The sequence below is a fragment of the Pelophylax lessonae genome (assembly GCF_965119305.1).
Source record: "Pelophylax lessonae genome assembly, chromosome: 2".
NCBI classification, from domain to species: domain Eukaryota; kingdom Metazoa; phylum Chordata; class Amphibia; order Anura; family Ranidae; genus Pelophylax; species Pelophylax lessonae.
In genome coordinates, this window is record NC_138769.1 from 726,829,448 (window position 1) to 726,857,398 (window position 27,951).

Genomic DNA, 27,951 nt, shown 5'->3' on the forward strand with positions numbered 1-27,951 from the left:
AAGAGCAGCTACCATAGATCTAATGGAAGCGGGTTGGGTCACTGTATCTTCTTATGAACCATTATGTGTTCAGTAGCCATCAATGTAGACTTCTTCCATCATCCTCACTCCTAAAGAAAAGCCCCCCCCCTTTTTTTTTTCCTTTTTGTTGTTGTTGTTGTCCAAAAATAGAAAAATTAGAAAAAAATAATTCTCTGGTTATAGTCATTTTGGATATTTTCTTTATCTAGAAAAGGCAAAAAACAAAAACAAACAAAAACAAATGCGCTCTAGTTTGCACCGGCTGTGCTTTTGGAGCGCAGATGATACTCGTCCCTGCTCCCCTTGCAGCGGTTTACCCTGCGGCTCTCCTTATCAAATATTTGCTGAAGTTTCATAGCCAGTTTTTTGTCCTCCTCCTCCTGATGTCGTTTTTTCTCAGCCCCCCTCCAGATCCTCTCGAACCCGCCCTGGCCGCCTACCCTTAGCCGCTTAAGGCCGCCATTCTGTTCTAAGTGCTTCGTTTTGCAGCGTCTTTTTAGTCCTCTGCGTGGAGGAAAGGCCAGGCTGATGGCCTCTGTGGTAGAGAAGCAGGAGCCGTTTTGCATCCCGATGGACTGGGAGGTTTTCTTGTGCACCCGTTTTAAAGAGGCCTTCATAGACTTGGCCACCAAACACTTGCACGTGGATATTGTCTTTTTGCTTGAGGTCAGCCGGGTCGCCAACCTGGTCTTCGTGCCAACCTGCGAATTTGCGGTTGCCTCGGTAAAGCCCTGAAATATTACAGGTTCGGTGTTTGGGCCCGGGTTCCGGATACAATCGCCGCAAGGCATAGATTGTTCCTTCGAATCACAACTTGCTTGCAAGGCATCCTCTCTGCTGCAAGAGGGCGGCAATTCGACATCTCCAGCAGGTTCAACATCACTAAATGTAATTTGGCAAGCCACCCTTCCTTTGCCCACAGTCTCCTGCTTCTTAATGGATTGCCCATCTTCAGCACACGTGGTCAGGGTGCCCTTGGAGAGCGTCCTCTTCATCTGGCGGTCCTGGAAAACCTGCTCCCATTTCTTTAATATCATGGGGCTGGCCTCGTAGGAGGTAGGCTTCTGCAGGTTCCGTCTGAGATTCCTGGGTGTTGATTTGATGATGACGGGACTCAGGACTCTTCCATCCGGGAGTCTCTTAGGAGGGGTGCAAGGAGAACAGACGATTGGCTTGAAGTGGTTGAGTTCCTCGGAAATGCTATCGTTGCTTTCTGGACTGATGGACCGCTCGGGTTTATGCAAGGGTGTGAAAGAGTTAAGGGAGCTGATGGCGAGACGTCTTTCCGATGTAAGGACGGGGGCCGAGAAAGACCGACTGTTCTCTGTAGACAACAGAACACCGGTGACGGCTGCCAAGCTGCCGATATTAGGGGGCACCTGAAAAGAAGAAGAAAATCCATCAACAAGGAGTTCAATATATCGATTTCATTAAAATTTATCAGGGCGATAGAAACACGATGCACAGGTACAGCTTATGCCAGATGAAGGCGACACATTGGTCATTTTGAATCTTCAAAGTGGTTACATGGTTGCATATATTCAATAATATATATATATATATATATATATTTTCAAAATTATGTTGTGTGTGTGTGAATATATTATATATATATATATATATATATATATATATATATATATATATACACACACATACATACACACACACACACACACACACACACACACACACACACACCAAGGCTCATATGTGGACTAAAGCAGGTCCACCTTTGTGACCAGATTTCATGCTGCATTTATATTTAGGCTCTAACATTAAGCGCGGTCACATACTGTACCTCAACAACCCCCCTTCCATCCGTAATTGAAAAGACCACAAGCGTTATCTGCCACCGTGGAAGAGGAAATCTCAAAGGAGCAAGTGCGGTGTTTTCACCTTGGTGTCTACTTCCTCTGCCCCAATAAAGAGTTTGCCGCTTCTCGGCCTTTTGGCTAAGATTAAGCGTAGCATCTGTCCTCATCGGTTTTCAGAAAGGAGAATGCCGGTGCCTCCAGTTGGGTGGGAACACTGGCGAGTATCCTTTCCGATGTAATTTAGGTAAAGACTGATGATGGGAAGGCCTTTTTCCTCCTGGGTTGAATCTGACCTGGTGTACCAGGGTTTTCCTCAGTTGTAGGCAAGGCTCTCCCTAAGCTAAGTTCTGATGCCTTCCTGGTAGGGATGGAGCTGCAGTCGTTTTGCTGACGGCCAGGCTGTAAAAGAAGCCTGTGGTGTATGTGCCCCTGGTGTGGCATTCTAGGGGTGCCATAATTCTCACAGTAGGGGGAGGAGTTCACCCTGGGGTTTTTGGCACTATGGCCATTGCACCAGGTCACACCTGTCTATAGGGCCAGAAGAATTTTTCTATTCCTGGTCTAAGAGCCTGCCATTGTATTGCACTATGGCACCATGCACTTATCCACTCCCCCCCCCCCCCCCTATCCATCTATCTATATATAAATAACTATGAGTGTGTTTTGTCACTTTGCACAGTGCACTTTCACATCCTGATTAGTAGGGTGTGGTGTAGGTCCTCAGGCCTGCCCTGAAAGTCTTGGAAGGGGAGGGGGGGTTTGGGGGGGTGCTTGGCCTTCTGGTCTGGTTCTCTCACTCTCATGGGTTCTCCCTTCTGGCCAATCAGCGCATGCGCCCCCACTGGCTATTGCCAGGTACGTCATTTCGTGCAATACAGCCGACCTGCTGCAGTATGTGCGGCGGCTGGTCGGCGAGTCGTTAATGTGGATAGGTTTATTTCATTTTTGCAAAACTCTGGACTGTGCCTTTAGTCTAGGTTCACATCTAAGCGGCTGCGCTTGATGCATTTTTCAGGCACATTTTGGCCTGGGGACCAACCCTCCCCCCCTCAGGACTGGCATGAATTTGGGGGGGGGGGGGGGAGGGGGCGTGGGGTCCCCCCCCCCAAAATTCATACCAGACCCTTATCCAAGCATGCAGCCTGGCTGCCCCGAGAAGGGGGGAGCAGGATCTGGGGGTCCTCTTGTTAAAGGGGGTTTCAAGATTTCGATATGCCCCCTGCCTGCAGAGCCGCACAAGCACCGCCAGCAACTTTTTATTTTTTTTTACATTCAGCTGTCAGTGGGGAACCCCGCTGACGAGGATGCGGTGCCCAGCTTCCTGCACGCTCTTTAGCAACCAGCTACAGTGTTAAAAAGGGGGAAAAAAAATGCAAAAAAACATCAAAAAAATCGCATCAAACACACAATACTTGAGTTTCTGGTAAGCTTCCATTGAAGTCTATTACACACAAAGCATTTATGGGAACGTGTACCACAGGAAACAATGTTAAATGGACTCTAGTGCGTTTCTGCAAACTGCACTTAAAAAAAAAAAAAAAAAAGCATAGGTGCGAAATGAGGGTTGAACAGACAAGAACTCACTGCTCCAGGTGGTGTAATTGCCTGATGACTCACACAGGTGCATGCCCCGGCTCGCCTCCGTGAAAACTTGATAAAGGAAAAGGAATTGGCAGCACTCCGGGTTGAGTCAAAATCCAGATTTATTGACTGGACATCCAAATAATGACAATCATGACAAGGTAGACGCGTTTCACACACTGACTGTGTGCTTAATCATTACCATGCGAAATTAGGGTTAATGAGATCATGGGACAGATGGTCAAGACTCCGGCAGGGCGCCTTAAGTGCCGGTTTACACTTCTGCGATGCGGGAACGCTGCGAATATGCAGCGTGTTCCCGCATCGCATCCACACATCGGGCAGTTCACACTGCCATATGCGATACGCAGGGGGTGTCAATTAAATGTTAACGACACCCCCAGTTGCGATCGCATATCGCAGTGCGATCTGCAAGTACGCACAGAATTGGATCGCACAAGTGTGAACCACTATGCGATCCAATTTTACTGCGGCTCAAAAAAAGCCTCATGTGCGAGTTTGGTGCGGATACAGTGCGAATTCAGCCATACAAAGTGTATGGCTGAACTCGCATCCGCACATCAGATCGCATGTATATTAGGAGCAGTGCGCTCCGATATTACATGCGATCTCCGCAAACGCGGAAGTGTGAACCGGCACTTAGGGTGTAAAGGCCACTCAATAAAGAAGACGCAGGGAAAGTAAGAGTGTGAGAATGAGACAGTGAATCATACTACCATCCTCTAAGCCAGGGGTCTTCAAAACTATGGCTCTCCAGTTGTTCCAAGAACTACAATTCCCATCATGCCTAGTCATGTCTGTGAATATCAGAGTTTTACAATTCCTCATGGGATGTGTAGTTCCGCAACAGCTGAAGGGCCGTAGTTTGAGAATCCCTGCTCTAAGCTATCCACCCTGAGACCACATTCCCTGCATCCTCTTCATTCAGTAACCTTTACATCCTTAAGCCACTAGAATGAATGCTGACAGTCGATTTCAGCAGTCATTCTGGTGGGATGCGGACCTCCTTCCCTGATAGATAGATAATCACTAGAAAGCCTTCACTAATTTGTAGACAGAATACAATAATCCAAAATACTGAACAGTATTTGAGTGCGAGTCTCGTGAACCGGAGTCTGACTGGTATCAGAGCGGAAAGGAAGATTGCTGTAGTGGTGAATGTGAGACCCGGCTGCATGGCCACCTCCACATTCACACAGCGAAGGCCAGACAGACAAGTCAGCCGGATTACCTTTGTTTTCTGAGCCTGGGCGGCTCTCCGTCGGGTTGGAGGAGGGGCGTCATTCACCGTGTCGATGCAGCTCTGACTGCGCTCCGGCTTGGACTGAATGCTCCTAAATGACAAAACAATTTACCAACAATTATTTAGGAAGGACAATGGGATTGGTAGATTTTGCTCATGTCCTAGCTGTATGAATGGCAGTACATTAAATCCATAATATTCATAACATTATTGGTCTCTTGTGTCAGTTATATTTATTCAATACTAGGGCCCCTTTCACACGGAGCGGACCGTATTGCGATCCGCTCCGGCATTTATTTATTTTTTTATCAAGGACACAGATGACATTTGTGTCATCCGGTCCGTATATCATGCTATCCGTTTGCGGATGAATCACCTCAAATCTGCCCGCGATCCGGAAATCATTGCAAATCTCGGTGACGCCTGTGAGTTGCCGTTGATTTGCAATGGCACCCCAAACGCTGTGCGATGTTGCCGTGATTTCCGCCTGCCGAATCGCGGTAACATCGCGCAAACAAAATGGCGGGTCGCATGACGCCCCGCCATTTTGTTTGCGTGATGTTACCGCGATTCGGCAGGCGGAAATCACGGCAACATCGCACAGCGTTTGGGGTGCCATTGAAAATCAACGGCAACGCACAGGCGTCCCGCGATTTGCAATGATTTCCAGATCGGGCAGAATCGCGGTGATTCTGCCCACGGTCCGCTACGCCCACATGTGAACGTAGCCTTACTGTTCAACTCAACCACTTGATTCTAATGACTTAATTAACCTCTGTACATACATATGATATTCTTCATATACCTTCCCCCCCCCCCTCTTGCTGTACATCGTCTTTGGTTTCTGTATTTCTGTACTCTTTCAATAAAATGTTTTTTGGGGAAAAAAAAAAAACAACCAACCACACACTTTTCTATATGGATTAAATTGGGAAAATGTATAAATTCTGTGTGAAAACATTGATAACTAGGACACCAAATAGCAGTATAAACCTGACAGGGGTTCCGATCCATCCTGAATCCATCCTTGGCATCACAGAGAGGAGGAAGGGCTCCCAGGCAGCCCCCTCACTTAGCAGGAGAGTGGTCCAGGGGGAAAAAAATCGAGAAAGGGCTCCACCCACCACCAAAAACCAGAAGAAGAGGTGGGACAACTGGGGCAGCACTTCAGAGATCCCACAGAATGACGTTCGTCTTTAACATATCAATGCGCAATCTTGTAGAATGGTTTGTAAGTTAGAAAATAAAGCATTGCCAACTACTTTAGAAGGAGAGATCTTGGCAAAGCCTTTTTGGTTATATATTGATCGGAGGAGTGTGGTTAGTGTGCACTCCTATAGCCCGCTGTCGGGTGAGGTCACAGATCCGGTCCAGGCTCTGAAAAGATCCTGACAATATGGTGGGAATCCACCCAGTAGCCCGGACCAGCACGTGGCTCAGCCTCTCAGTGATCCTGAGCCAGCTGCCCCCACCCTATCCAAAGCCCGGCGCTCCAGTAAGCGCTGGAGGGTCAGAGCACAAAGTGGGAAAACAGACTGTTACTGTCACCATGTCTGTGCGGTGCGATATTAACCATACATTTAGTATGGCTGAAATCGCACCGCACAAAAAAATGGGGTAGGACCATTTTTCCCCCCCGCACCTGAATCACACTGCGTTTTGCGATCTGTTTCAGGGTGTTATTAAGAGAACATTCAGAATAGTTCATATTCCCATCGCACACCTTCCTGGATATAGGCACATCAGTTGCGGGTGCTGCAGCGATCACCAGCTGGACACTGGATCCATCACAGATACATATTCACCAGCACACCATGGATCTTGCACAGCAGTCCGAAGAAACTTTTTACTGCAAAAGGATCATATCAGGATAAGTGCAATGTTTCGGAGTCATGCAGGACCCCTTGGTTAGGCATGTTGGGGTCCTGCGTGACTCCGAATAGTTGCACCAATCATGAGGGTGATCCTTTTGCAATAAAAAGTTTCTTCAGACTGCTGTGCAAAGATCCACGGTGTTCTGGTGAATATGTATGCATCTGTTAAGGCTTTGTTTTCCACTATTGCAGCTTGTTGTGCAACTTGACACATGTCAAGTCACACAGCAAGTCAAAAGCCATTCATTTCAATTTGGCCCGTTTTTACTGCTGCGACTTGAGTTGCGGCGACTTCAAAAGTAGTTTGTGCACTACTTTTGGGCCGACTTCCCTCTATAATGAGGGACAAGTCACACTGAAAGCCGCAAACAACTTTCATTACGAATTTGCGCTAGAAGTAGCACGACTTCGTAGCCGCGATAGTGGAAACGGAGCCTAAGAGAACATTGACACCCGCAGCAGAAAACATGGGTGCCGTGTGATTTCAATGCGGTGCATTCCCCGCATCGCATAAGTGTGAACTAGGGCTTAGGCTGTAGCTGCTTTCTATTGAAAAGTACCTCTACAACCTTGCACACCGGGACTGTATTAAATACAAAGTTGAATTGGGCTGTAAGAATGTGGCCTTACCATGTCAGAGATGGAAAGCAGCTCGCGTTGTTCTTGGAAACAAATGCCGATCTGTAAGGTGTTCTACCCGGCTCCTCATTCTCCGAGTCCGACAACGGCTGTGGGTGCTGGAGAGAGGCAACACAAAGTTATATAGAGGACCTTGGACACGTGCAGATCAGACCGGCAATCTTTACACAGCTAAAAAAGTATTAAAGGAACCCTGAGAGTACTTTGAGCAAATTTAACTAAATCAAGCCTAAAAAAGAAGCCTAACCACTTACAGACCCTGCCCACCATACAGATAGTGCGTTAGGGTAGCCAGCTAATACCTGACCTGACACTTCTGGGGCCACCGGTGACCTCAATGTCTGTCAGCACCCGCCGATTAGACAACACATGTAAACAATGCAGACTGCCTGTCAGTAGGGAAGGCATTGATCCTGTGTTCAATGCCTTCCCCTAGTTAAAGGCACCTCCCCCCACAGTGAGAAAGCACAAGCTAGGCACACAGTTAGCCCTTTGATCATCCCTGATGTTAACCCCTTCCCAACCAGTGTCAGCACACAGTGACCGTGCATATTCTTAGCGTTAATCACTGTATTGTCACTGGTCCTCACAAAGTGTCACTTAGTGTCCGATTTTTCCGCCGCAATCCAGCTATAAATCGCTGATCCCCGCCATTATTCAAGTATAATCTAGAGCTATCTGGAGATATATATATATATATATATATATATATATATATATATATATATATATATATATATATATATATATATATGTGTGTGTGTGTGTGTGTGTGTGTGTGTGTGTGTGTGTGTGTGTATATATATAGACAGACACACACACACAGTTTGTAGACCCTATAAAACTTTTGCAAAATCTGTTTATTGGGATTTTTATTTTTTTTTTTACCAAAAACATGTTGCAGAATATACGGTATATTGGCCTAAATTGATGAAGAAATTGATTTTTTTTTTTTTTAAACTTTGATGTGTTTTATAGCAGAAGGTAAAAAAAGTGTTTTTTTTTTTTTTGCTTCAAAACTGTCGGTCCTTTTTTGTTTATTGTGCAAAAAAAAAAAAAAAAAACAACCGCAGGAGGTGATCAAATACCACCGAAAAAAAAAAAAAAAAAAAAGATTTGTGTACAGCGTCACCCAGCCGTGTAAATTGTCAGTTAAAGTAAAGCAGTCCCTTATTGCAAAAAATGGCCTGGTTATGAAGGAGGATGAACCTTCCGGGGGTCAAGTGGTTAAAGTGTTACTAAACCTAATACAAAAAAAAAAAAAAAAAACCCCACACATTCCATGCCCTCCTCATCTGTTGTCATTTGTGACCCAAGGAATAGCAACGCTGGATAGCACATAGAGAATAATAAATCTGACCTCCTCTGATCACACTTCCATTATGAGGGTGGCTGTCCTGGCTTTTCATGGTCCCAGTGTAGGTGATATGTGGCTGCTCCCCCTGCTTGGCTTCTACCCCACATGGAGTACATTTGTTATGTGTTGACCAGCAATGAAGTCCAAACCCACCTGAGCTATCCTGCCAGGAAGCTGTCTCTGTGCCAAGCCAATCATAAGTGACTGCATGCAGTCAATGCCTCGGATGTTCACGTTTAATGGTCCTCAATGACAGCTTCCTGGCGGGATAACTCAGAGGGGGGGGGGGGGGGGGGTTCAAGGTTGGGATCCAAAAACAACAGAGCTCATCCCTAAGTGCCATCATGGAAAAGCACTGAAAACCTCCCAATCATCACAGCCCTGCTTACACAGCACCACTTGCAGGCTTCCTAACAGACAGCAGAACCAGGGAAGGATTTCTACATTAAGGGTCCATTCACACTAGCGTGACTTGGTCGCCTGACAAGTTGCGGTCGGTCGCTCGCCATTGAGTAGTACAGGAGCCGTTCTAATAGGAGCGACACAAGTCGCTCTGACTTAGAAAAAGGGTCCTGTACTACTTCGGAGCGACCTGGAGGTGACTTGCATTGATTTCAATGATATGAAGTCCCTGCATGTCCTGCCGAGGTCGCGGTGCACGACTTCACAGGTCGCCCCAGCAAGTTGTGTCGCGCCAGTCTGAATGGGCGCTAACCCCTTGCCCTACTGGGCACTTAAACTGCCTTCCTGCCCATGCCAATTCTCAGTTTTCAGCGATGTCGTCATTCGAATGACAATTGCGCGATCATGGTACACTGTATCCAAATAAAATCTTTAGCTTTTTTTTTTTTACAAACAAACAGAGCTTCCTTTTGGGTGGTATTTAATCACTACTGGGGGGGTTTATTTTTTGCTGAACAAACAAAAAGAAGACCGAATTTTTTTTAAAAAAAAAATATTTTTATAGTTGGTTATAAAATTTTGCAAACAGGTAATTTTTCTCCTTCACCGATGTGCGCTGATGAGGCAGCTCTAATAAGGCAGCACTGGTGGGTGGCACCGATGGGCCCTAATAGGTGGCACTGATGGGGCAATGGTAAATGGCACCAATAGTTGGCACAGTTGCTCTTCCTCTGATGTCCTAACAGCCAGCAAACGGCTTTTTTTCTCCTCAAGGAGGAAAAAAAAAAAAAAAACGATCGCCGGCTGCTGTTTACATCATGTGATCAGCTGTCATTGGCTGACAGCTGATCACATGGCAAGGGGCTGGGACCAACCCCTTACTCCAATCTGCGATCAGCCGAGTTTTATGGACTCGCTGATCACAGAGCTAGCCGTGCATGCTCTGCAGGGAGCAACGCAGGCAGCTCATGCACAGGAGGACGGACGTACATGGACGCCTTCCCAGCAATTAAGGTCCATGCTGTAGCCGTCTTTCGGCTATAGTGCAGGTGGGAAGAAGTTAACCACTTAAGCCCCAGAAGATTTTACCCCCTTCCTGACCAGGGCCTATTTTGCGATTCGGCACTGCGTGAGTTTAACAGACAATTGCGCGGTCGTGCGACGCTGTACCTAAACAAATTTACGTCCTTTTTTTCCCCACAAACAGAGCTTTCTTTTGGTGGTATTTGATCACTTGTGCGCTTTTTTGAGCATGCGCTATAAACAAAAAAAAGCAACAATTTTGCAAAAATAACAATATTTTTTACATTTTTTTTATATGAAATTCCCCCCCCCAAAAAAAAAAAAATAAAAAATGTAAAAATCAAAATTTTATAACATTTTAGGCCAATTTGCTTTCTGCTACAAATTTTTGGTAAAAAAAAAAAAAAAAAAAAAAAAAAAAAAAACACAACGACCCTAAACATCCAGCCGGAGCTGCAATGTAATGGTTTAGATCAAAGCATATTAATGTGTTAGAATGGCCCAGTCACAGTCATGACCTAAATCTAATTGAGAATCTGTGGCAAGACTTGGAAATTGCTGTTCACAGACGCTCTCCATCCAATCTGACAGAGCTTCAGATATTTTGCAAAGAAGAATGGACAAAAATGTCCTCTCTAGATGTGCAAAGCTGGTAGAGACATCCCCAAAAAGACTTGCAGCTGTAATTGCAGGGAAAGGCGGTTCTACAAAGTATTGACTCAGGGGGGTGAATACAAATGCAGCCACACTTTTTTTTTACATATTTTTCCTTCCACTTCACAATTATGTGCCACTTTGTGTCGGTCTATCACATAAAATCGCAATACAATACATTTACATCTTTGGCTGTAACGAGACAAAATGTGGAAACCGCCAGGGGGTATCAATACTTTAAGGCACTGTAGAGCAGGGAAATGCAAAGTGTGGCCCTCCAGCTGTTTGCAAAACTACAAGTCCCATCATGCCCCTGCCTCTGGGTGTCATGCTTTTGGCTGTCAAGAGTCTTGCTATGCCTCATGGGACTTATAGTTCTGCAACATCTGGGAGGGCCACAGTTTGCATACGCCTGCTGTAGAGCTTTCTTCTGCTGGTATTTAATCACCTTTGGGTTTTTTTTTTTCTCTATTATAAAATTTTGCAAATAAGTAATTTCTTCACTGATGGGCACCGAAGAGGCTGCACCAATCGGCACCGAAGAGGCTGCACCAATCGGCACCAAAGAGGCTGCACCAATCGGCACCAAAGAGGCTGCACCAATCGGCACCAAAGAGGCTGCACCAATCGGCACCAAAGAGGCTGCACCAATCGGCACCAAAGAGGCTGCACCAATCGGCACCAAAGAGGCTGCACCAATCGGCACCAAAGAGGCTGCACCAATCGGCACCAAAGAGGCTGCACCAATCGGCACCAAAGAGGCTGCACCAATCGGCACCAAAGAGGCTGCACCAATCGGCACCAAAGAGGCTGCACCAATCGGCACCAAAGAGGCTGCACCAATCGGCACCAAAGAGGCTGCACCAATCGGCACCAAAGAGGCTGCACCAATCGGCACCAAAGAGGCTGCACCAATCGGCACCAAAGAGGCTGCACCAATCGGCACCAAAGAGGCTGCACCAATCGGCACCAAAGAGGCTGCACCAATCGGCACCAAAGAGGCTGCACCAATCGGCACCAAAGAGGCTGCACCAATCGGCACCAAAGAGGCTGCACCAATCGGCACCAAAGAGGCTGCACCAATCGGCACCAAAGAGGCTGCACCAATCGGCACCAAAGAGGCTGCACCAATCGGCACCAAAGAGGCTGCACCAATCGGCACCAAAGAGGCTGCACCAATCGGCACCAAAGAGGCTGCACCAATCGGCACCAAAGAGGCTGCACCAATCGGCACCAAAGAGGCTGCACCAATCGGCACCAAAGAGGCTGCACCAATCGGCACCAAAGAGGCTGCACCAATCGGCACCAAAGAGGCTGCACCAATCGGCACCAAAGAGGCTGCACCAATCGGCACCAAAGAGGCTGCACCAATCGGCACCAAAGAGGCTGCACCAATCGGCACCAAAGAGGCTGCACCAATCGGCACCAAAGAGGCTGCACCAATCGGCACCAAAGAGGCTGCACCAATCGGCACCAAAGAGGCTGCACCAATCGGCACCAAAGAGGCTGCACCAATCGGCACCAAAGAGGCTGCACCAATCGGCACCAAAGAGGCTGCACCAATCGGCACCAAAGAGGCTGCACCAATCGGCACCAAAGAGGCTGCACCAATCGGCACCAAAGAGGCTGCACCAATCGGCACCAAAGAGGCTGCACCAATCGACACCGAAAAGGCTGCACCAATGGGTACTAATAGGAAGCAATGTACTGACTGTGCCATGTCACTCTTGCTGGTTATTGGCTCTCCTTTCCTCGCACAGAGACAGTGTGTGAGGAAAGGAATGCAGATAACCAGCAAGCCTGTATACATGTGGTCAGCTGTGATTGGCCATTTACAGCAATATGTGATCAGCTGTGTCCTAAAGACCCAAAAGTCACAAAGCACACTCCCTGGGACTGGAGAGCCGCACTGCAGCAGACTTTCTGCTTTAGCACAGGCAGGAAGAGGTTAAAATCCCCCTAAATAACATCTGGCCGCTGTAGGTATCCAACACTTTGGGGTGCGTTGAACACTTCCTCTGATCCTCCAATCACATGTTCTTTAGTCCGGGAGGCCGGCTCCTACCTCCCGTAGTGACACAGGGAGGACCTCGTGCCGCGGAGGGGGAGCGGGTATCTGACACACCCATAAATATTACATACCTACACAAGTGACAGTGACAATGACAGGGGCACTTTAAGGGCTCTTGCACACAGGTGGCTGAGCCTGTATGACATCCGCCGGTGCCATTTTCTCAGTTCGGGTGCAGCGCACCGCCTGACAAACACAGGGAATGCAAAATACAGAAACTTTCTGATGACAGCGTTAGTAGAGATGTCACTACTACATAGAGATGTCACTACTACTACTACATAGAGATGTCACTACTACTACTACATAGAGATGTCACTACTACTACATAGAGATGTCACTACTACTACTACATAGAGATGTCACTACTACTACTACTACATAGAGATGTCACTACTACTACTACATAGAGATGTCACTACTACATAGAGATGTCACTACTACATAGAGATGTCACTACTACATAGAGATGTCACTACTACTACTACTACATAGAGATGTCACTACTACTACTACATAGAGATGTCACTACTACTACTACATAGAGATGTCACTACTACTACTACATAGAGATGTCACTACTACTACATAGAGATGTCACTACTACTACATAGAGATGTCACTACTACTACTACATAGAGATGTCACTACTACTACTACTACATAGAGATGTCACTACTACTACTACATAGAGATGTCACTACTACTACTACATAGAGATGTCACTACTACATAGAGATGTCACTACTACATAGAGATGTCACTACTACTACTACATAGAGATGTCACTACTACATAGAGATGTCACTACTACTACTACATAGAGATGTCACTACTACTACTACATAGAGATGTCACTACTACTACTACATAGAGATGTCACTACTACTACTACATAGAGATGTCACTACTACTACTACATAGAGATGTCACTACTACTACTACATAGAGATGTCACTACTACTACTACATAGAGATGTCACTACTACTACATAGAGATGTCACTACTACTACTACTACATAGAGATGTCACTACTACTACTACTACATAGAGATGTCACTACTACTACATAGAGATGTCACTACTACTACTACATAGAGATGTCACTACTACATAGAGATGTCACTACTACTACTACATAGAGATGTCACTACTACTACTACATAGAGATGTCACTACTACTACTACATAGAGATGTCACTACTACATAGAGATGTCACTACTACTACATAGAGATGTCACTACTACATAGAGATGTCACTACTACTACATAGAGATGTCACTACTACTACATATCCAACCACTGATGAGGGTTCTACTCCTGACCATCACTACAGGCAAACCTCTACTGGGATTACAGCGCAGTCTGTCTCTTTGTCTCCCTCTACAGGTGGTTGGTGGCAGCTGCAGGAAGAGAAGAAGTCCTTCCCATGGACTTATTCAATCAGATGGAACAATGGGGTAAGCACTGAAGTCACACCTCTCTAATAAACACAGGACAGAGCACCTACCTCCATGACACCTCTCTAATAAACACAGGACAGAGCACCTACCTCCATGACACCTCTCTAATAAACACAGGACAGAGCACCTACCTCCATGAGACCTCTCTAATAAACACAGGACAGAGCACCTACCTCCATGACACCTCTCTAATAAACACAGGACAGAGCACCTACCTCCATGACACCTCTCTAATAAACACAGGACAGAGCACCTACCTCCATGACACCTCTCTAATAAACACAGGACAGAGCACCTACCTCCATGACACCTCTCTAATAAACAGAGGGCAGAGCACCTACCTCCATGACACCTCTCTAATAAACAGAGGGCAGAGCACCTACCTCCATGACACCTCTCTAATAAACAGAGGGCAGAGTACCTACCTCCATGACACCTCTCTAATAAACAGAGGGCAGAGCACCTACCTCCATGACACCTCTCTAATAAACACAGGACAGAGCACCTACCTCCATGACACCTCTCTAATAAACACAGGACAGAGCACCTACCTCCATGACACCTCTCTAATAAACAGAGGGCAGAGCACCTACCTCCATGACACCTCTCTAATAAACAGAGGGCAGAGCACCTACCTCCATGACACCTCTCTAATAAACAGAGGGCAGAGTACCTACCTCCATGACACCTCTCTAATAAACAGAGGGCAGAGCACCTACCTCCATGACACCTCTCTAATAAACACAGGACAGAGCACCTACCTCCATGACACCTCTCTAATAAACACAGGACAGAGCACCTACCTCCATGACACCTCTCTAATAAACAGAGGGCAGAGCACCTACCTCCATGACACCTCTCTAATAAACAGAGGGCAGAGCACCTACCTCCATGACACCTCTCTAATAAACAGAGGACAGAGCACCTACCTCCATGACACCTCTCTAATAAACAGAGGGCAGAGCACCTACCTCCATGACACCTCTCTAATAAACACAGGACAGAGCACCTACCTCCATGAGACCTCTCTAATAAACACAGGACAGAGCACCTACCTCCATGAGATGGACTTTACTGGAAATTCTGTCATCCAGATCTGTGCTTCCCTCCAGCACATCCCCATCGGGGGGCCACCTCTGACTCATCTGTCCAGGTATGGGATCCTGAGGAAGGTCACCATGTCCCTGCAGAAGACAAAGTGATGACATCACAGACCGCCTCAACTAATAATAGATTCAGAATAACTCCCCCCCCTCCCCCGAGCCTGGAAACTCCAATAGATCATTACACATGGGACAAGTCAGGAAGGGTGGGGCTGTCCTTTTGGGGGGGGGGTATCAGGCAGGGTGGGGGTGTCCTGTGTGGGGGATGGAGGGGGGTATCAGGCAGGGTTGGGATGCCCTGTGTGGGGTGGGGGTAGGGGGTATCAGGCAGGGTGGGGATGCCCTGTGTGGGGGGAGGGAGGGGGGTATCAGGCAGGGTGGGGGTGTCCTGTGTTGGGGAGGGGGTATCGGGCAGGGTGGGGGGTGTCCTGGGAGGGGGTGTCAGGCAGGGTGGGGGTGTCCTGTGTGGGGGAGGGGGTATCGGGCAGGGTGGGGGTGTCCTGGGAGGGGGGTATCAGGCAGGGTGGGGGTGTCCTGGGAGGGGGGTATCAGGCAGGGTGGGGGTGTCCTGGGAGGGGGGAGGGAGGGGGGTATCAGGCAGGGTGGGGGTGTCCTGTGTGGGGGAGGGGGGTATCAGGCAGGGTGGGGATGCCCTGTGTGGGGGGATGGAGGGGGGTATCAGGCAGGGAGGGGGTGTCCTGTGTGGGGGGAGGGAGGGGGGTATCAGGCAGGGTGGGGGTGTCCTGTGTGGGGGGAGGGAGGGGGGTATCAGGCAGGGAGGGGGTGTCCTGTGTGGGGGGAGGGAGGGGGGTATCAGGCAGGGTGGGGGTGTCCTGTGTGGGGGGAGGGAGGGGGGTATCAGGCAGGGTGGGGGTGTCCTGTGTGGGGGGAGGGAGGGGGGTATCAGGCAGGGTGGGGGTGTCCTGTGTGGGGGATGGAGGGGGGTATCAGGCAGGGTGGGGGTGTCCTGTGTGGGGGGAGGGAGGGGGGTATCAGGCAGGGAGGGGGTGTCCTGTGTGGGGGGGGAGGGTATCAGGCAGGGTGGGGGTGTCCTGTGTGGGGGGAGGGAGGGGGGTATCAGGCAGGGTGGGGGTGTCCTGTGTGGGGGGAGGGAGGGGGGTATCAGGCAGGGTGGGGGTGTCCTGTGTGGGGGGAGGGAGGGGGGTATCAGGCAGGGTGGGGGTGTCCTGTGTGGGGGGAGGGAGGGGGGTATCAGGCAGGGTGGGGGTGTCCTGTGTGGGGGGAGGGAGGGGGGTATCAGGCAGGGTGGGGGTGTCCTGTGTGGGGGAGGGGGGTATCAGGCAGGGTGGGGGTGTCCTGTGTGGGGGGAGGGAGGGGGGTATCAGGCAGGGTGGGGGTGTCCTGTGTGGGGGGAGGGAGGGGGGTATCAGGCAGGGTGGGGGTGTCCTGTGTGGGGGGAGGGAGGGGGGTATCAGGCAGGGTGGGGGTGTCCTGTGTGGGGGGAGGGAGGGGGGTATCAGGCAGGGTGGGGGTGTCCTGTGTGGGGGAGGGGGGTATCAGGCAGGGTGGGGGTGTCCTGTGTGGGGGGAGGGAGGGGGTATCAGGCAGGGAGGGGGTGTCCTGTGTGGGGGGAGGGAGGGGGGTATCAGGCAGGGTGGGGGTGTCCTGTGTGGGGGGAGGGAGGGGGGTATCAGGCAGGGTGGGGGTGTCCTGTGTGGGGGAGGGGGGTATCAGGCAGGGTGGGGGTGTCCTGTGTGGGGGGAGGGAGGGGGGTATCAGGCAGGGTGGGGGTGTCCTGTGTGGGGGGAGGGAGGGGGTATCAGGCAGGGAGGGGGTGTCCTGTGTGGGGGGAGGGAGGGGGGTATCAGGCAGGGTGGGGGTGTCCTGTGTGGGGGGAGGGAGGGGGGTATCAGGCAGGGTGGGGGTGTCCTGTGTGGGGGGAGGGAGGGGGGTATCAGGCAGGGTGGGGGTGTCCTGTGTGGGGGATGGAGGGGGGTATCAGGCAGGGTGGGGGTGTCCTGTGTGGGGGGAGGGAGGGGGGTATCAGGCAGGGAGGGGGTGTCCTGTGTGGGGGGGGAGGGTATCAGGCAGGGTGGGGGTGTCCTGTGTGGGGGGAGGGAGGGGGGTATCAGGCAGGGTGGGGGTGTCCTGTGTGGGGGGAGGGAGGGGGGTATCAGGCAGGGTGGGGGTGTCCTGTGTGGGGGGAGGGAGGGGGGTATCAGGCAGGGTGGGGGTGTCCTGTGTGGGGGGAGGGAGGGGGGTATCAGGCAGGGTGGGGGTGTCCTGTGTGGGGGAGGGGGGTATCAGGCAGGGTGGGGGTGTCCTGTGTGGGGGGAGGGAGGGGGTATCAGGCAGGGAGGGGGTGTCCTGTGTGGGGGGAGGGAGGGGGGTATCAGGCAGGGTGGGGGTGTCCTGTGTGGGGGGAGGGAGGGGGGTATCAGGCAGGGTGGGGGTGTCCTGTGTGGGGGAGGGGGGTATCAGGCAGGGTGGGGGTGTCCTGTGTGGGGGGAGGGAGGGGGGTATCAGGCAGGGTGGGGGTGTCCTGTGTGGGGGGAGGGAGGGGGTATCAGGCAGGGAGGGGGTGTCCTGTGTGGGGGGAGGGAGGGGGGTATCAGGCAGGGTGGGGGTGTCCTGTGTGGGGGGAGGGAGGGGGGTATCAGGCAGGGTGGGGGTGTCCTGTGTGGGGGGAGGGAGGGGGGTATCAGGCAGGGTGGGGGTGTCCTGTGTGGGGGATGGAGGGGGGTATCAGGCAGGGTGGGGGTGTCCTGTGTGGGGGGAGGGAGGGGGGTATCAGGCAGGGAGGGGGTGTCCTGTGTGGGGGGGGAGGGTATCAGGCAGGGTGGGGGTGTCCTGTGTGGGGGGAGGGAGGGGGGTATCAGGCAGGGTGGGGGTGTCCTGTGTGGGGGGAGGGAGGGGGGTATCAGGCAGGGTGGGGGTGTCCTGTGTGGGGGAGGGGGGTATCAGGCAGGGTGGGGGTGTCCTGTGTGGGGGGAGGGAGGGGGGTATCAGGCAGGGTGGGGGTGTCCTGTGTGGGGGAGGGGGGTATCAGGCAGGGTGGGGGTGTCCTGTGTGGGGGGAGGGAGGGGGGTATCAGGCAGGGAGGGGGTGTCCTGTGTGGGGGGGGTATTGGGCAGGGTGGGGGAGGGGTGTCGGGGTCTCCGGGGGGGGCGTGTCCGGTGTCAGTGAAGTCTGGCGATGTATCGGACGGCCGATATTCGTTACTTACCGAAGGAGAATCATCCCCCACTCACTGACCCATCGCCGGATATCCGCCCGGACCTTCCCTGACGTCACCCGTCCCCGGACGTCCGATGATTAATGTATGGCGTCACCAATAACCCGATTTCATGGAGAATTGATCTCCTGTGACGTCACACCCTCCACACTGGCAATCACGTGAGGAGGCGGAGTCCACTGACTGACGTCACTCTTAGAGAGAAGGCTGAGAGGATTCCCGCCTTTACCAACATAGGCCCCGCCCATCCCTCTTCCTATCATTAGCCTACAGTCATCTGATTTACAGAATGCATGTCACGTGGTGCGGAGTATGGCCCCCGCCTCCTAATGTACAACACAGAATCTGAGGGGTGTGTCACTGTGTGCGTCCGTACACACAGTATATATATATATATATGTATCTACAGTACAGTATTCACATCTAATCTGACAGTATATACTCCCCACACAATGTATATAACCCCCCCTCCCCACACACAGTATATACCTCTCCCCACAATACCCCGCCTCACACTGTTTATATAGTATACTGTGTGAGGGGTTATATACTCTAGGGGAGAGGAATATACTGTGTGAGGGGGTATATAGGAGCAGTCTACTCTACACCCCCACACCCAGTACTGTATATGCCTCCATCCCCAGGGTATATACCCACCTCACGGGACACACAGTATATACCTCCATCCCCAGAGTATATACCCCCCTCACACAGTATATACCTCCATCCCCAGGGTATATACCCCCCTCACAAAGTATATACCTCCATCACCAGAGTATATACCCCCCTCACACAGTATATATATCCATCCCTAGAGTATATACCCCCCTCACACAGTATATACCTCCATCCCCAGGGTATATACCCCCCTCACACAGTATATACCTCCATCCCCAGGGTATATACCCCCCTCACACAGTATATATCTCCATCCCCAGAGTATATACCCCCCTCACACAGTAAATATCTCCATCCCCAGAGTATATACCCCCCTCACACAGTAAATATCTCCATCCCCAGAGTATATACCCCCCTCACACAGTATATACCTCCATCCCCAGAGTATATACCCCCCTCACACAGTATATACCTCCATCCCCAGGGGATATACCCACCTCACACAGTATATACCTCCATCCCCAGAGTATATAACCCCCTCACACAGTATATACCTCCATCCCCAGAGTATATAACCCCCTCACACAGTATATATCTCCATTCCCAGAGTATATACCCCCCTCACCCAGTATATACCTCCATTCCCAGGGTATATACCCCCCTCACACAGTATATACCTCCATCCCCAGAGTATATACCCCCTCACACAGTATATACCTCCATCCCCAGAGTATATACCCCCCTCACCCAGTATATACCTCCATTCCCAGGGGATATACCCACCTCACCCAGTATATACCTCCATCCCCAGGGTATATACCCCCCTCACACAGTATATACCTCCATCCCCAGAGTATATACCCCCTCACACAGTATATACCTCCATCCCCAGAGTATATACCCCCTCACAAAGTATATACCTCCATCCCCAGAGTAAATACCCCCCTCACACAGTATATACCTCCATCACCAGAGTATATACCCCCCTCACACAGTATATACCTCCATCACCAGAGTATATACCCCCCTCACACAGTAAATATCTCCATCCCCAGAGTATATACCCCCTCACACAGTATATACCTCCATCCCCAGGGTATATACCCCCCTCACACAGTATATACCTCCATCCCCAGAGTATATACCCCCCTCACACAGCATATACCTCCATCCCCAGAGTATATACCCCCCTCACCCAGTATATACCTTCATTCCCAGGGGATATACCCACCTCACCCAGTATATACCTCCATCCCCAGGGTATATACCCCCCTCACACAGTATATACCTCCATCCCCAGAGTATATACCCACTTCACGGTCACCCAGTATATACCTCCATCACCAGAGTAGATACCCCCCTCACACAGTATATACCTCCATCCCCAGAGTAGATACCCCCCTCACACAGTATATACCTCCATCCCCAGACTATATACTCTCACAGTATATACCTCTACCCCTACAGTTTATACCCCCTCACACAGTATATACCCCGCTAACACAGTATATACCGCTACCTACAGAATATATACCCCCTCACACATTATATACTTCTTGCTACAGAATATACTGTATATCCCCTCACACAGTATATACCGCTACTTCCAGAATATATACCCCCTCACAAAGTATATACCGCTACCTCCAGAATATATCCCCCCCCTCACACAGTATATAACCCACTCACACAGTATATACCACTTACTCCAGAATATTTTCTCCCCCTCACACAGTATATACTGCTACCTCCAGAATATATACCCCCTCACACAGTATATACCCCTACCCCCACAGTATATACCCTCTCACACAGTATATACCCCGCTCACACAGTATATACCTCTACCTCCAGAATATATAACCCCCTCACACAGTATATACCTCTACCCCCACAGTATATACCCTCTCACACAGTATATACCCCGCTCACACAGTATATACCGCTACCTCCAGCATATATAACCCCCTCACACAGTATATATCCTGCTCACACAGTATATACCTCTACCCCCACAGTATATACCCTCTCACACAGTATATACTCCGCTCACGCAGTACATACCTCTACCCCCACAGTATATACCCCCTTACACAGTATGTGCGGTTAATGTTAATGGATAAATAGATATCACTTGATTTTTTTATGGTCAAATTGGTCCAAAATAGTATAAAAATATGTTTTTTTGAAACCCTATTCTTTGTTGCCAAAAAAAAAAACACAACAAAATAAATTCTCTTACTACTGTACTACTGGTGATGTGTATTGTTTGTTGTTTTTACCCGTAGTAGGGCCTAGAAACAATGGAACGCATTTTGATTTTCTTTTATTATTTATTCAATTTCATCGCAACACATTGATAAGAGTTCTTCTATGTATAACATGTTTGCTGTGCAGATATGACAACATCAGAATAAAAATTACTATATTGTCTCTGATATGTGTAGTTTCTCTCATTGTCAGCACCACCTAGTGACCATAATGCATTTTTTACCCCCAGAAATACAGTACCGTAATGGTAAAGAAAAACGTACTGCGTCCTCTATAGCTGGTGCTGACGACATGGGAACCACACTGCGGGAGTGTGGCTTCGGCGGTGCGCACGCGCACGCACCCCCCAGAGCCTTAAAACAAAATCACGTATATCTACTTGTTCCGCCCGCGGGAGCGTGGCTTCGGTGGCACGCACGAGCCCCCTAGAGCCCTAAAACAAAATGACGCATATTTACTTGTTTTTGCGCTTAAGGATGACCCCCCCCCCCCAGGAAAAAAATTAAAAGTCAGCAGCTACAAATACTTTAACTTCTGACTTTAAAATATTAGAACTTACCTGTCTGGGGTTCCCAAGATGTCTGCACCTGAAGCTAATTTTTGGATCGGCTCTCGGGTGCCGCCGCCGCCATTCAGGGTAAGGGAACCCGGCAGTGAAGCCTTTCGACTTCACAGCTGGTTCCCTACTGCCCCTCCACGAAGCGCGCTGTGCTTTCTAATTGGCCCAGCGGCGGAGGAAGGAGAAGGGGGGGGCGCGGTGCTGTCTCCAGGAAGTGGGGAAGGGTACCTGTCAAAAACAGGTACCCGTTCCCCCCAGAAAGGTGCCAAATGTGGCACCGGAGGGGGGGGGGGGAGGAAGCATATAAGCGTAAGTTCCACTTTTGGGTGAAACTCCACTTTAAGGGCCGCCCTGTCACAGTACATGTACGTGGAGCTGTCCTTAAGTGGTTAATAAACACAGAAATAGTTGGAAGTCATCTTTAGACCCCGTTCAGACAGGGGCGACGCGACTTGCTGGGGCGACCTTTGAAGTCGCGGTGCACAGCACAGACTTCCTATCATTGAAGTCAATGCAAGTCGCCTCCAGGTCGCCCCAAAGTAGTACAGGACCCTTTTTCTAAGTCGGAGCGACTTGTGTCGCTCCTATTAGAACGGCTCCTGTGCTAATGAATGGCAGGCGACCGACCGCGACTTGTCAGGCGACCAAGTCACCTGACAAGTTGCGCTAGTGTGAATGGGGACTTATTGTGATGCGCATGTACCTTCTGAACTAAGAACGTAGACTTTGATACATTGACATGGAAACAAAAATTTTCAGGGTTTTCATAATAATTTTGTCAAGTCCTCAATGCTCCGACAGATGATTCTTCTGAATTTCTGTACGAACATCTGAAGGACCTTGTACTGGTGTATGACCAGCTTGACAAAGGAAGCCCACTTCCGTGACACCATGTTATGACATCTTCAGGGGTGCCATCACTTAACAACACATCTGAGTAACCCAGACGGCATCCCAAGGTGCCACCACACACCCCTATTTGGAAAGGCAAAGGTTAAACGATATAAGATGAGGATCCAAGACATTTCCAAAATACTCTGGGATCAAGGGAGTTAAAGGACGAAGAAGACTCAGGGATTTGAGTGGAGACTATTCAGACTCTTACATCAGCCTACTAATGACAGGTTTAATGTGTGTCCTCCTGCCTTTGCGGCTATACTCAACATGGTCATTCCCAACGAGTGTCTCCATTGACGTTGCTGAATTCTGCTTATAGTTCTCCTCAAATCCCTTTGGACCCAGAATTACTAACCTTAACCCTAAAGTAAAGGGGAACTTCCACCGTCCTGCATATTATTTTTAACCTTCTTACCTTGTTGGTTAGGTTGTCCTCAAAAAACATACTCACATGCCTATCGACTCTAGCGTTACCTGGTGTAATCTGTCTATGAATGCTTGCTGGGTCATGTGCCGCCATCTTTTCATCAGGAAGTCCTCTGGCTTGTCCTGGTTCTTGCACCCAGCCCGCTGTTGGCATGTCACACCACATGCGCAGTGTTGTGGACATTTCCAAACACATGCGCAGTATGGGGGAGATTGCCCCAAAGCCTCCTGAGATATTATGTACCGTTAGTATCCCAGGAGGCTTTGTGAAGGAGGGAATATTATTCTCACCTAGGTGAGTTTCCTTCTGCCTCTGCGGCTGACTCAACATGGTCATACACACCGAGTGTCTCCATTGACATCGCTGAATTCTGCTTATAGTTCTCCCCAAATCCTGTTGGACCCATAATCACTAACGTAACGAGGAACTTCCACCGTCCTGCATATTATTTTTAACCTTCTTACCTTGTCGGTTAGGTTGTCCTCAAAAAACATACTCAAATGCCTATCTAATCTAGCGTTACTTGGTGTAATCTGTCTATGAATGCTGGGTCATGTGCCGCCATCTTGTCATCAGGAGGTCCTCTGACTTGTCCTGGTTCTTGCACCCAGCTGTAAGAGACGCTCAGTTGGATCCAAACGGAAGTTTGTGCGCATGCCCAGGCACACAGGAAGGAATGTGCGAATGCGCATGCGCGAACGCGCGCACGCAATTGGCGCCAAACGGCTTATTTATACTGAGCGGTGACAGGAGCACATTGCTGAGTGGTCTTTCAGCTTGTTCCTGTGCCCTGACCTGCTTCTGGATTTCCTGTTATACTGACCCGGCTTGCCTTTGACTTTCCTATGGATTCCTGCCTGCCTACCTGTGACCTCAGCTTGTGTTTGACCCTGCCTTTGCCTTATGCCTCTGTACCTTGCTGCCAGACTGTGTACTGACTTCGGCTTGTATCCTGACTCCGCTCCTGTCTCCCATTCCTGTACCTGTGCTTTCCGGCTGTTGACAACTCCTTGGCTTGTGTTCCGACTTCGCTCCTGCCTTCTCATCCAGCATCAGCGAGTTCCAGTTCCAGGTGTTCATCCGGTGATCCACAGCCATCAGTTTTCTGCCAAGACATCACCTGCTATACCGGCCCTCGTGCCACTCTGTGTCCTACACTGCCTGTCATCTCTATCAGGGGTGTTGGACAGGAGGTGCAAGAGAAGCCCTCTCTACAGCTTGGTCTCCACCAGGTACGTGATACCAGCCCACTGATGGCACGTCACGCCACATGCGCAGTGTTGTGGACATTTCCAAACACATGCGCAGTATGGGGGAGATTGACCCAAAGCCTTCTGAGATATGTGCGGTTAGTATCCCAGCAGGCTTTGGGAAGGAGGGAATATTATTCTCAACTAGGTGAGTAAGCCAGAGGTATGAGGTTGGGTCCCACAAAAAAAAAAAAAAAACAGAATAATCCTGATTTCATAAGTCTTAAATGGTCTTATAATCGAATGAAAAATGTAGACATATGAAATCAGGATCATTCATGTTGGTATGTAGACACATAAAATTCCCTGTTGGATGTGGAGCGATTTTGGGATTTGGTTTCTCGCCACTGGCCGGAAGCCTTATTATACCCACCAATTTATTTTATGAGTATAGTCAAAGTATTCTTGCCCTGAGACCTAAGGTCCTGATGAAGCGGGGTTTCCCACGAAACCTGTCAACCCTTCAAAGCTGATCTCAAGACCATATGAACAATGACTTCGGATGTCTAACTTGCTCATATGGTTTTAAAACTTTTTTAATAAACGTTCGTTATATACTTAATACAGTGTTAAGATTTTATATATTATGACGTTGTCAGGTGAAAAGAAAGCTAGAAGTGCGGGGCTGGGTCTCACAAAAAAAAAAAGGTATGGGTAGCACTAAGGAGATATGTAAATGTTTTTGCATATAAACACATTGGAAATACTAAAGATAAAATAAAATAATAAAAAAAAAGAAATAAAAATGGGAAAAGAAAGAAAAAAAGGTATTTTATAAACTAAAAAAAAAACAAATAAAAAAAAAAAGATTTTTAAAAAATGTCCTTTTTTTATTTTTTTTTTAAAAATCCTGTCCAGGTTTTATATTTCTACAACAGTTAATTTTAAAAAAAAACTAGAACTACCTAAACAACTAGAAAAAAAATAGAAAGTACAATAAAATAAAATTTAATTTTGTATTTAGTGGCATTTAAATATCACCCATTGATAGTCAGCAATGTAATAAGTCAATAAGATATCAATAAATAGACTAAAATACTGGTGATGTCATAGTAATACAGGAAGTACTGCAGCCCTTGATTTTGTTAAGATTTGAAGCTCTGGCTTCCTGGATATGTGACGTTAGTATCCCAAGAAGTTTTGGGGGGGGGGGGGGGCAAGTGAAAAGAAAGCTAGAAATGTGGGGCTGGGTCTCAGAAAAAAAAAGGTATGGGTAGCGATAAGGAGGGGATATGGGGATATGTCAATGTTTTTGGATATTAATATATTGGAAATACCAAAGAGAAAATAAAATAATAAAAAAATAAATAAAAAGGGGAAAAGAAAGGAAAAATAGATAAAAGGGTATTTTATAAATGAAAAAAAAAATTAGAATAAAAAAAAAAAAGATTTTTAAAAATGTCTTTTATTTTTTTAAATCCTGTCCAGGTTTTATATTTCTACCACAGTTAATTTTTTTTAAAAAAAAATATCTATAACTGCCTAAACAACTAGAAAAAAATAGAAAGTACAAAAAAATTAATAATGTCATTTTGTATTTAGTAGCATTAAGTATCACCCATTGATAGTCAGCAGCAATGTATAAGATATCAATAAATAGACTAAAATACTGGTGATGTCATAGTAATACAGGAAGTACTAAAGCCCTTGATTTTGTTAAGATTTCAAGCTCTGGCTTCCTGGATATGTGACGTTAGTATCCCAAGAAGTTTTTGGCAGGGGAGGGGGGCACGTGAAAAGAAAGCTAGAAGTGCGGGGCTGGGTCTCAGAAAAAAAAAAAGGTATGGGTAGCGATAAGGAGGGGATATGGGGATATGTCAATGTTTTTGTATATTAATACATACTCTTTAGAAATACTAAAGAGAAAATAAAATAATAAAAAAAATAAATAAAAAGGGGGAAAGAAAGGAAAAAATAGATAAAAAAGGTATTTTATAAATGAAAAAAAAAATTAGAATAAAAAAAAAAAGATTTTTAAAAATGTCTTTTTATTTTTAAATCCTGTCCAGGTTTTATATTTCTACCACAGTTAATTTTTTTTTTTAAAAAAAACTAGAACTACCTAAACAACTAGAAAAAAAATAGAAAGTACAATAAAATAAAATGTAATTTTGTATTTAGTGGCATTTAAATATCACCCATTGATAGTCAGCAATGTAATAATAAGATATCGATAAATAGACTAAAATACTGGTGATGTCATAGTAATACAGGAAGTATGGCAGCCCTTGATTTTCTTAAGATTTGAAGCTCTGGCTTCCTGGATATGTGACATTAGTATCCCAAGATGTTTTGGGCAGGGGAGGGGGGCACGTGAAAAGAAAGCTAGAAGTCTCTGGGTCTCAGAAAAAAAAAAGGTATGGGTAGCAATAATGAGGGGATATGGGGGATATGTAAATGTTTTTGCATATTAATACATCGGAAATACTAAAGAGAAAATAAAATAATAAAAAAATAAATAAAAGGAAAAATAGATAAAAGGGTATTTTATAAATTAAAAAAAAAAAATTAGAATTAGATTTTTATAAATGTCTTTTATTTTTTTTCAAACCCTGTCCAGGTTTTATATTTCTACCACAGTTACTTTTTTTAAAAAAAATCTAGAACTGCCTAAACAACAAGAAAAAAAAAATAGAAAGTACAAAAAAATAAAATAAAATAAAATTTTGTATTTAGTGGCATTTAAATATCACCCATTGATAGTCATCAGAAATAAATAAATAGACTAAAATACTGGTGATGTCATAGTAATACAGGAAGTTTGGCAGCCCTTGATTTTGTGAAGATTTGAAGCTCTGGCTTCCTGGATATGTGAATCCCAAGAAGTTTTGGGCAAGGGCAAAGAAAGACAGAAGTGTGGGGCTGGATCTTGGGGCTGGGTCTCACAAAAAAAAAAAAAAAAAAAGGTATGGGTAGCAATAAGGAGGGGACATGGGGGATATGTAAATGTTTTTGTATATTATTAAATTGGAAATACTAAAGAGAAAATAAAATAATAAAAAAAATAAATAAAAAGGGGAAAATAAAAAAAAATAAAAAAAAGGGCATTTCATAAATAAAATAAAAAATTAGAATAAAAAAAGATTTTTAAAAATGTCTTTTATTTTTTTGAAACCCTGTCTAGACTTTATATTTCTACCACAGTTATTTAAAAAAAAAATCTAGGACTGCCTAAACAATTACTGCTCTTTGCAAAAAAAAAAAAAAATAGAAAGTACCAAAAAAAAAAAAATAAAGTAAAATGTAATTTGTATTTAGTAGCATTTAAGTATCACCCATTGATAGTCAACAATGTAAAAATATATAAATAAATAGACTAAAATACTGGTGATGTCATAGTGATACAGGAAGTTTGGCAGCCCCTGATTTTGTGACGATATGGCGCTGTCGGTTCTGGGTGTATCTGGAAATAAATGATTTGGCCACTTACCGGTAGCAGTGTCATGGTGCTGTAAGGTCCAG

At 47.4% G+C, this 27,951-nt stretch overlaps 1 protein-coding gene across 2 annotated transcripts; it reads right to left on the reverse strand.

The window, feature by feature from the left end:
* Positions 1-32: 32 nt before the first annotated feature.
* RNF169 (ring finger protein 169) lies at positions 33-27,946 on the reverse strand. Of its 2 annotated transcripts, none has more exons than XM_082246828.1 (5): positions 27,920-27,946; positions 15,224-15,352; positions 7,188-7,294; positions 4,672-4,774; positions 33-1,400 (listed from the first exon to the last, which is right to left on the reverse strand). In XM_082246828.1, exons 1-5 carry the CDS (start codon positions 27,932-27,934, stop codon positions 270-272), a joined length of 1,485 nt encoding a protein of 494 aa, XP_082102954.1. In that variant the 5' UTR covers positions 27,935-27,946; the 3' UTR covers positions 33-269. The 2 variants fall into 2 exon arrangements, with proteins under 2 accessions (XP_082102954.1, XP_082102955.1); XM_082246829.1 differs by lacking the exon at positions 27,920-27,946 and adding an exon at positions 18,459-18,628.
* Positions 27,947-27,951: the final 5 nt, after the last annotated feature.

What these genes read in the sequence shown, in the direction of transcription:
- RNF169 (XM_082246828.1), bottom strand. An exon ending in TGCTTTCCATCTCTGACATG is followed by an intron (nt 4,775 to 7,187) that starts GTAAGGCCACAT and finishes TTTGTCATTTAG; the next exon opens with GAGCATTCAGTCCAAGCCGG. An exon ending in CCCAGGCTCAGAAAACAAAG is followed by an intron (nt 1,401 to 4,671) that starts GTAATCCGGCTG and finishes TCTTCTTTTCAG; the next exon opens with GTGCCCCCTAATATCGGCAG.